This window comes from Babylonia areolata, chromosome 20 (genome assembly GCF_041734735.1).
Source record: "Babylonia areolata isolate BAREFJ2019XMU chromosome 20, ASM4173473v1, whole genome shotgun sequence".
NCBI lineage: Eukaryota > Metazoa > Mollusca > Gastropoda > Neogastropoda > Buccinidae > Babylonia > Babylonia areolata.
The window spans coordinates 23371313-23381823 of NC_134895.1; the positions used below are offsets into that span (position 1 = coordinate 23371313).

Genomic DNA, 10511 nt, shown 5'->3' on the forward strand with positions numbered 1-10511 from the left:
ACAAAACAAGTAAACTTACAAATGCACAATTAACAAAGAAACCCAGATTTATTATCAGACTGCACTTAAAAAGAAAGAAAAAAAAAAAAAAAAAAAGAGTTTCTTATCCCCTCCTCCCCGCCCCCCTCCCCGAAAAGTGGGCGAATCATCAGTTTTCTTGGTATGAAACCGTTTCGAACATGCTACGAAAATCTTACCATTCATGTATAATTTACACTGTCGGTAATTGTTGATTTATAAGGCTATTACAGCTATTTGAACAGTAGCTATCTCCTTTCCTGCATTCATTGACTCGTACGCTAAACTCCCAACTCACCTCTTTTCACCTCTTTTCTGTCGGTGCATTACTGATTATCCCTCGGTGAAAAGAAACTCTAGGGAGAGCGGGGTGGGAGGGGAGGGGTGGTCAAGGAGGGAGGGGGGGGAGGGGGGGTGGTGGGGGTGTGTTTGAGTGGCGTCGCGGTGGCGATGGTAATGATGGCGGATTCATCTGTCACAATTTGTGTATGTATGTACGTATGTATATATGTATGGATGGATGTATGTATATCTTTATACATTTTTTCATTCAAGAAATAATTATACATATCTGGATGAATAGATACATACATACATACATGTTATTATTATTATTATTATTATTATTATTATTATTATTAATCTATCTTTTTATGTTTTCTTCCAGCCGAACCTAGCAATGACTGTGTCGATGTTCCCCGTGCTCAAAGGTTCGGGCACTTCTACTTCCATCGGCAGAGTAAGTCATGAGTAATACTTATCTAGCCGCTCTCTATCTCTCTTTCGGTCTGCCTATCTGTCTGCCCTCCCCCCCCCCCACCCCCTCCTCCTCCCTCTCTCTCTCTCTTCGGCTGCTATTAAGAACATTACGAAATCAATAATTCCCTTAGTTACTCTGCACCTGTGGCAGGTGGGTGGTATGACTGACTGGCGCAATAGCCGCGGTGGACTTTTATTCTGAGAATCCTGGGTTCGAATCTCCGTAACGGTGCCTGGTGGGTAAAGGGTGGAGATTTTATCCGATCTCCCGGGTCAACGTAATGTGCAGACCTGTTAGTGCCCGAGCACCCTTCGTGTGTATACGCAAGCAGAAGATCAAATTAATACGCACATTAAAGATCCTGTAATCCATGTCAGCGTTCGGTGGGTTATGGAAACAAGAACATACCCAGCATGCACACCCCCGAAAACGGAGTATGGCTGCCTACACGGCGGGGTAAATCCACAAAACGGTCATACACGTTAAAAAAAAATGTCACGTGTCTGTACGACTCTGTGTGTGTGTGACTGAAACGTTAATGAATGACGCGGGATGAGCGCTCAGTGCCAGCTGTCGGCTCTGCCCAGCTAGGCAGCCTGTTGTGCAAATGATTCCGTGTTTGTAAAGCGCTTAGAGCTTGGTCTCCAACCGAGGGTAGGCGCTATATAAGTATCCATATCATCATCATCACTGACAAGGCGAACCATCCCTAGAGACCTGTGAATGCAAACCAGAACTGAACTGAACACCAAGAGCTCCGGTTCGTCAACGCCTAAACTGAATCCGAATGTAAAACACGCTGCAATGCAACACAATACAGCGCTATGCAACTTAACGCAGTGCAATGCCATGCAATATCATATAATGTAATGGAATACACTTTTATCCCTCCGACTGAAAATCACCTGTGCATTAAAAAAAAACTCGTTCAATACAATGCAACACGACGCAATTCAATACTATAATATCAATCTTAGTATACAGTTCGGTTACTCAAGGAGACGTCAGTGCTGGGTACATGAGTCAGTCGACTTCCTTGAAACTGAACAGCGCAGGTCCGATTCGCCTAATCTTTGATCGAGCCGTCATCCTCAGTGACATCTTCAGAGTTTGACTCTGATCTTGTTTCGCCTATCTGTCTCTGTCTATACGGCTATCTGTCTCTATCACACACACAGCAACTGAGAGCATATGTGTGAACTAAGGATAGGCTGCGAATCGGGACAACCAAAAATTTGGTTATGGGTAAATCGAGAATTATTGGCGAACCAGGATGACACCACAAACCGGTGCTCTTGTCCTCATATTCGGAAGATTAATCAAAATTATACAGGAAAAAAAAGAAATGTTCTTTGTGATAAGAAATTTTTATTGGCATTTCTGAGCGTTTTGAAATGGACTTGTGTGTGTGTGTGTGTATATATATATGTATGTATGTATATATGTATATGTGTGTGTGTTCGCGCGCGCGCACATACATTCACGTATAATTACAAAATCACGACTGCTCTTAACGTAAACAATATTATCCTTGTGTCATACTCTTAAGGTCCCCCTTGATATGTTCAGCAATCTGGAATTTGCAATGCCATGCGTAGTGAATGTGCATTTTGACCCCACCCCCTCTGTTTCTACTTGCTTCACTTCCACATAATAGTTTTTGCATTTCTTTCCTGTTCGCGTACTATTCTTTGATTGCATCCAGTTCATTGACAAGTAACCAGTTCAGAGCACGATTAACAAATAGTAAAGAGTGGTAACTCTCTCCATCCACAAGGTACACAACTTCAAGTCACCTGTGTGCGAGCTGAATAGGAAGCGCAAGCAGCATTGACTTGAAGTTGTGTACCTTGTGGATGGAAAGAATTACCACCCTTTACTATTTGTTAATCATTTGATCTCCTAGTCTCATTGTTGATTTATTTCCAGTTTTGAGCACGGCTACAAGTTTTGCTAGTTGTTGTGCTTTGACTTATATGTTATACAGCTCGCTGCTTTGATGGTGTTTCTGTAAATCAAGTTGGCTGAAATCACAAATTGAAATTGACGAGTTTCAGTTTGTTTCTCAAGGAGGCGTCACTGCGTTCGGACAAATCCATATTCATTACACCACATCCGCTAGGCAGATGCCTGACAGCTACATAACCCAACGCGCTTGTCAGGCTTTGAGTGCATGCACCTATATTTTGTGTACCTATCAGAGTGGATTTCTTTTTACACAATTTTGCCAGAGGACAACGCTTTTGTTGCCATGAGTTCTTTTTCAAGTGCGCAAAGTGCGGTTTATCGTCTTATCCGAAAGACTAGACTAGACTTGACGCTCAAGTTTTATTTTCCAGTCAAACTTGGGGAGAAAAGGGCGAGTGCGGGATTCGAACCCAGACCCTCGCTGACTCTCTGTGTATTGGCAGCTGAGCGTCTTAACCATTCTGCCACCTTCCTCCTCTGATGAACAGACGTCAGCGTGGCCACCTGTGGTGAAGCAGCAAAGCTGCACTCCAAGATCAAAAACGTGAACTACAGGGTGGACAGTCTCGAAGAATACCTGTACGGGGTCACTAGGGACCTGGGCGACAGTGTGAAAAAGCTGGACGTACAGGTCGCTGCCCTCCAAGGTCAGTGAGAGAGAGAGAGAGAGACGGCGGAGAGAGAAAGAGGGGGAGGGATGGAGGGAGAGAGAGAGAGAGAGAGAGAGGGGGGGGGGAGATAGGGTGGGATGGAGGGATGGATGGAGGGAGAGAGGGAGGAATGGAATGAGAGAGAGGGTGTTGAGAAAGGGAGGGATTAAGGAAGGGAGAGAGAGAGAGAAAGGGGAAGAGAGGGGAGAGATGGAGGAATGGAGTGAGAGAGAGAGGGGGGGAGGGGAGAAAGGGAGGGATTGAGGAAGGGAGAGAGAGAGGGAGGAATGGTGTGAGAGAGAGAGAGGGGGGGAGAAAGGGAGGGATTGAGGAAGGGAGAGAGAGAGGGAGGAATGGTGTGAGGGAGAGAGAGAGGGGGGAGAAAGGGGGAGATTGAAGAAGGGAGAGAGAGAGAGAAAGGGGGAGAGATGGAGGAATGGAGTGAAAGAGAGAGGGGTGGAGAAAGGGAGGGATTGAGGAAGGGAGAGAGAGAGAGAAAGGGGGAGAGATGGAGGAATGGAGTGAGAGAGAGAGGGGGGGGAGAAAGGGAGGGATTGAGGGGGAGAGAGAGAGAGAGAAAGGGGGAGAGATGGAGGAATGGAGTGAGAGAGAGGGGGGGAGAAAGGGAGGGACTGAGGAAGGGAGAGAGAGAAAGGGGGAGAGATGGAGGAATGGAGTGAGAAAGAGAGGGGGGGGAGAAAGGGAGGGATTGAGGAAGGGAGAGAGAGAGAGAGAGAGAGAGAAAGGGGGAGAGAAGGAGGACTGGAATGAGAGAACTGTTTTGGATGTGGTCAAAGTCCTTTCAAGTGATTCTGGAACATTTTACATCTACAGATCTACAATCTCTCTCTCTCTCTCTCTCTCTCTTTTCTGTCTGTCTGTCTGTGAAAGTCAGTCAAAATTTTTATTTCAAGATGGTTTATTGAAGTAGCAACAAATACATGTGTACATATGACCTTGTGTGTGTGTGTATGTGTCTGTGTGTGTGCGCGCGCGCTCGCGCGCGCGTGTGTGTGCGTATGTGTGTGTGTGTGAGTGAGTGTGTGTATGTGTGCGTGTATATGTGTGTGCGTGTGCGCGTGCGCGCGCGTTTGTGTGTGTGTGTGTGTGTGTGTGTGTGTGTGTGTGTGTGTGTGTGTTACAGGTGAAGGAGAAGAACTCTTATTGCTGGGAGCAGACATCGAGAACAGTTTTATTCCTGTCTGTCAAATAAACTCGCAACTTGAAGCGTCGGTGCTGTGTCAGTTAGCGTACCCGGGCCAAATGTAAGAATCGCGCGTGCGCGTGTATGTATGTGTGTGTATGTGTTTTGGATGTGGGGGGGGGGGGGGTGAGGGGGGGAGGATGTGGGCTGCAACTCCAACGTTCACTCGTCTGTACACAAGAGGGCTTTTACGTGTATGGCCGTTTTTACACCGCCACGTAGGCAGCCATACTCCGTTTTCGGGCGTGTGCATGCTGGGTATGTTGTTCTTTCCATAACGCACCGAATGCTGACATGGATTACAGGTTCTTTAACGTGCGTATTTGATCTTCTGCTTGCGTATACACACGAAGGGGGTTCAGACACAAGCAGGTCTGAACATATGTTGACCTGGACAATCTGAAAAATCGCCACCCTTTACCCACAAGGCGCCGTTACCGAGATTCGAACCCGGGACCTTCAGGTTGAAAGTTTAACGCTTTAACCACTCGACTATTATGCCCGTCGCTGCCTGTGTATGACCGGTTTTTTTGTGTGTTTTTTTTTGTTGGTTTTGTTGTTGTTGTTGTTGGGTTTTGTTGTTGTTTTTTTTCATAAGTTGGTCAGCTCACTGTGCATACAGTGTCAATCAGCTGACCAACCTTGGCGTTTTCATTTTCCAGTTGTGTGCCACGCACTTTGCATCTCTGGCATGACTCTTGCTTTTTACTTAACTGAGGTCACTCTCACTGGTCCCGTACCCTGGCTTGGTACGGCGTTAGGCCGCTGCACCGTCTACTGAACGCATCACCAACTGTCTCCAATAGGAAAAAGAAATGTTACATGTCTCTATGAGTCTGTATGTGTGTGTAACTGAAAGCTAATTGAATGACATAGGAAACGAAGGACGAGCGCCAAAATAGCAGCTGTCAGTCGGCTCTACCTAGGTAGGTACGTAGCCTTTTTGTGCAAATGATTCCCCTGTTTGTAAAGCGCTTCGAGCTTGGTCTGCGACGAGGATAGGCGCTATATAAGTACTCGTATCATATCATATCATATCATATCATATCATATCAGTCTCCATTTCTGACGGTCGTGATATAGGGCCTGAGTTCCGGCCAGAATTGAATCAGGCCCAAACTGAGATACAATCATAAGCAGTTTGTCAGTCTACCAATCATCCAACCAACCAACCAACCACCCAACAAACCAGCCAACCAGCCAAGTAACTGATGAATACCAGCTGCAGTGGCGGAGGTGAAGATAGCGTCGTGGACGGACGTACTGAAGACTCCAAGAAAGATGCTCACCCAGTCTGGCTCCACGACAAAGCAACGGATCTCGTTAGGCAGGGAGGAGGGAGGGGGCATTGAGCGGGAGGGCTGGGGAAGGGGAGGCTCAACAGGTGGTGTCCAGTGTATGTAGCAACATGGTTAAACCGCTCATCTGTCAATACAGTGTTCGTGAGGAATTGGGTTCAACTCCCAACTCTTGCCATTTCTCTCCAGTTTCACTGGAAAAACTCAAACTGAGCGTCTAGTCATTTGGGTTAGACGATAAACGGAAGTCCCGCGTGCAGCACGCACTTGGCGCACTGAAAAAGAACCTACGCCGACAAAAGGGTTGTCCTGCTAATTTTCTGTTGAAGAAATCCACTCTGATATGTACACACACACAAAAAAAAGGCATGAACTCAAGGCCTGACCAGGCGTGTTGGGTTATGCTGCTGGTCAGTCAGGTATATGCCGAGAAGACGTGAAGATGTGGTGTAGTGTACATGGATTTGTCCGACGCAGTGACGCCTCCTTGAGAAACTGGAAGTGAGTCTGATGGATCAGAACGGGCCCCAGTAAAACACCACAGAAAAGATTCAGAAGCGCAGGTTTTTTCTTCGATGGATGGCCTTTTGGGAGTAGGGTTTTTTTTTGGTTTTTGTTTTGTTTTGTTTTGTTTGTTTTTGTTTTGTTTTGTTTTTGTTTGGGTTTTGTTTAGTATTGTGATGTTGGATTTAGTATTGTGATATGATATGAGCATTATCTGGGTATTGTGATGTATGATAAGTATGAAGGGTGTTATGTTGTGTGTGTGTGTGTGTGGGGGGGGGGGGAGTGTGTGTGAACATAAATAAACCAGTGCTTGAACACTTGGTTGGCTGTCTGCAAAAGGTTAAAAATGTATGCATGTTTTTCATTTTAGTGTTCAAATGCATGTTTTAAACGTTGATATCTTATATTGTACAACGCAATTGAGCATGTTTTACGTGGAAAAGCGCGTGATGGATGATGATGATGATGATGATGATGATGATGATGAACTGAGAAGAACTGAGAAAAAGAAGAAGATGAAGAAGATGATGATGATTATTGTTGTTGTTGCTAAGGCCGACTCACCATGGCGACCTAACACTGAAGTGTCCTATGGACTGCACTAGCCAACAACAGATCGATCGTTGATGCGGTTCTGTGTATCTTCTTCTTCTTCTTCGCTCATGGAATGCAACTCCTACGTTCACTCTATGTACACGAGTGGGCTTTTACGTGTTTGACTGTTTCTACCGCGCCACGTAGGCAGCCATACTCCGTTTTCGGGGGTGTGCATGCTGCGTATGTTACTATTTCCCGAGATAACCCCCCGAACGCTGACATTGATTACAGGTTCTTTAACGTGCGTATTCATCTTCTGCTTGCGTATACACACGAAGGGGGTTCAGGCATAAGCAGGTCTGCACATATGTTGACCCACCAGGCGCCGTTACCGAGATTCAAACCCGGGACCCTCAGATTGAAAGTCGAACGCTTTAACTACTCGGCTATTGCGCCCATCAGCCGGGTTCTGTGTATCATTATGTGGAGAATAGATTTTGGCGGGGAGGGAGGATGGGGATGGGACTGGGGGTGTGGGGTGTGGGTGGAGTCGGCATGAGCAGCACACAAATAATGCCACTGAGACGGCACGCAATACTGACAGAAAGAAAGAACCAGTGAACTCGTTAACTTCCTAACCGACTGACTGAGGCTGACCAATACAAATCAGACTAATCAATTAATCAAGCAGATGAAGCCACAGCTTCCCAATCTGCCACGAAAAAAGTCAGACAAGCTTAACTGCCACGCGGGAAAACGTACCCGCTTCTTCCAATTCTTTCCAATTGTGCTCACAGACTGCCGTTGGTTTTGATATAATTTGTCATTTGCAGAACGAATCCGTTCTTCACCCACGTGAACTGCAAATCCGAGTTAGCCATGGCCGCTGGTCTGAAGTGCTACGACTCTTCCATCATGTTCGAACGTGACTGTATCGTGCCCAACGGAAAGACCGAGGCGGAACTTCTAAAGTGCGCTTCCCTCTCCAAGACTAGCTGCGAGAACGTGCCTTTCATCGCTTGCTTCGGATTTACGGATCAGATCCCCATGAGGAATGAAGGAGCTCGAATGCCGATGATGAACGTATATGATCTTCTTCGGAGCAAGTGAGTCAAGGGATCGAGGAACGGCGGTACAGCAGCGGATTTCTAGACGCGGCAGGACCTTGGATGTGGACCTCCTCAGTGATAAATGAATAAATAAATAAATAAATAGACAGATAGATAAATGAATAAACAAATAAATGAATAATGAAAAGATCAATAATGTATTCATTAAGGACAAAATATGCATACACTTAAGGATGTTAACATTGAACAACTCAATGTAGCTTATATGATAAAAAAAAGACTGAATAGTCAGTACCCGCATAAAGAACACACACACACACACACACACACACACACACACACACACACACACACACACACACACACTATAATATATAACATGGATTTCCGTTTACAAGTTCCAGTGACATCTTTGAAATATAAAATATACTTCATTAGAAGTAGAACCCCCCCCCCCTTCCCCCCACCCCGCAAGCCCCTCCCTCACCCCCCACCCCCACCCCCTCAACTAAGAAAATAAAAACGAAAAAAAAGTCAGATATTGATTGCTAGTGTCCATCTCATTACAGTGGAATGCAGATTTTGAAATGCTGATACTGATCAGTGTGATTAGTTGTTTTCTTTCTTCTTTGAATAAAATCTATCAGCAGAGTTCTGGTTGTGTGGGTGGTCATTCACTTCAGTCCCCCAGTTCTGGACACATCTGGAATAATGTCGTGACTGTTGAGCTGAGTCGCATTTGATGTGATGTGATGTGATGTGTGTGTGTGTGTAAAACAACTGCATGTGATGACTCCGTCTCATAGCATTTTTCATTTTGAGTTCAGATTCACAGCTGTCTGACAACAATAATTACCAGTCACGTTGTATGAAGAGCAGAAGACTGCCCGCGTTCTTTTTATCCTCCTCAGCAGGGGAGATAACCAATGGCTGGAACTTCAGGAGTGTTCCCATTGATCTATTTTTAGGTCAGTGTTGTGTCTCATTCGATCCGGGACTAAACGAAGGCTGATAATTGTAGCGCAGTAACCCCGTCTCAGATTGGGCTCAGTCACTAAGCTTTACAACAGAATATACAAATTTCGCACTATGATAAGCCTTGACACAGAACTATGTACAGAAAAATCAGTAAACACACGCAAAACATCACAGTCTCACATCACAATTAAGGCCCCCGAATTACAGCAAAACAGATACACCTACACCACATTCACCACAGTCAAAATATACCATACCCTGGCTGAGTGACAACACGCGGGAGAGAGGTAGAGGCGACTGCGGCCAGCATACCCTGTTTTGCTGTAGTCTGGGCAGCTGTTTTGGACCGGTCAATGTTGCCAACGCCTCTCGGCAAAGACTCCTGCTTATTAAACCGGTTAGTGGGCACTGGTGTTAGGACCGCCAGAATTCCAAAGCCGCACCCTCGTCCAGGGCAGATACAAAAATGGTCCAAATGTGTGCAACAAAACCGTTCTTTTCACGATAAAATAGAATAAATCATACTGATCACACTGATATAAAGTTGACCGCTGTAGGTGGGCGGGAACATAAGTAGATTTTGATTTTTTATGTCCAGAATCGTATGTTTTTATTACTTCTGCCTGAGTGAGAGCGCCTTACAAAGTTACGCAAGCGCGGTATAAGGGGTCGCCAGAGGAAAGCGTTCAGCGCGGTACAGTACATGTGACTGACTGCTGCCGCACTGATGCTGATCTGTGAGCAGGTCACTGCGGCAGACAACACGGATTCTGAACAGAAAGCTAGTTAGAGAGCTCTTTGGGGTCAAAAGGAAACAAACATTTTCAATTTCATGTATTTCATACTTAATTGGTAGAAGACGCAAATTCGTTTTTGTGAATGTTTTCCAGTTTCTTATCATTCATGACATATCATAAAGAATGAAATCGGTATCATACCGACTGCAAAGGTGAATTTACGAAGGCAGCACCAGGTTTGTTTCAATGAACATTGTCGGAGCACTGTCCAGACAATTACGTCAGAAAGCATGGAAGGCAGATGATGGCAAAATCGACCAACATCATGTCTTGATGTAAAAAAAGAACGGTATGAAATACATATTTTTCTTTCAGTGGAAATGAACCGGCATTTGCAAATGTGACTCACAAACCCTGGCGCAGTACACACGTCAGTTTACCGTGGGAAAGAAAATGCATCTGGCTGAAGTATGAAGGTGGCAAAATGAAGTGCATCAGATAGTCACGAAGAGCTAAGACTGCCTGGAAGATGAAATTTGGTCAGTCTCCAGAACTTTGTTGGAAATGGGGGTCTCTCAGTCTGATTCATTATAAACATATGTTTACAATGACTATTCAAATGTTTCACATGTTATCAGGATTGCAATTGGATAGAGAAATGTCTGCAACTATTTTGTGAGAATCTGATTTGTTCTTATGTCTTAAATATGTTGAAAATTATCAAACACATCCAAAATTTCGGCGCCATTTTGTGACATAGCAATGTGTCTGAACGTGAAGTGGT

General features: G+C 45.2%; 1 protein-coding gene across 1 annotated transcript; it reads left to right on the forward strand.

The window, feature by feature from the left end:
• The first annotated feature begins 697 nt into the window (after positions 1–697).
• On the forward strand, positions 698–8177 carry LOC143294563 (uncharacterized). The gene is made up of 5 exons (XM_076605939.1): positions 698–757; positions 2348–2372; positions 3235–3393; positions 4541–4661; positions 7776–8177. The coding sequence occupies exons 1-5, from the start codon at positions 698–700 to the stop codon at positions 8050–8052; spliced, it is 642 nt and encodes a 213-aa protein (XP_076462054.1). The 3' UTR covers positions 8053–8177.
• Positions 8178–10511: the final 2334 nt, after the last annotated feature.

What these genes read in the sequence shown, in the direction of transcription:
- LOC143294563 (XM_076605939.1), top strand. Translation starts at nt 698, where the DNA reads ATGACTGTGTCGATGTTCCCCGTGCTCAAAGGTTCGGGCACTTCTACT. An exon ending in CTTCTACTTCCATCGGCAGA is followed by an intron (nt 758 to 2,347) that starts GTAAGTCATGAG and finishes TGATATGTTCAG; the next exon opens with CAATCTGGAATTTGCAATGC. An exon ending in ACAGGTCGCTGCCCTCCAAG is followed by an intron (nt 3,394 to 4,540) that starts GTCAGTGAGAGA and finishes TGTGTGTTACAG; the next exon opens with GTGAAGGAGAAGAACTCTTA.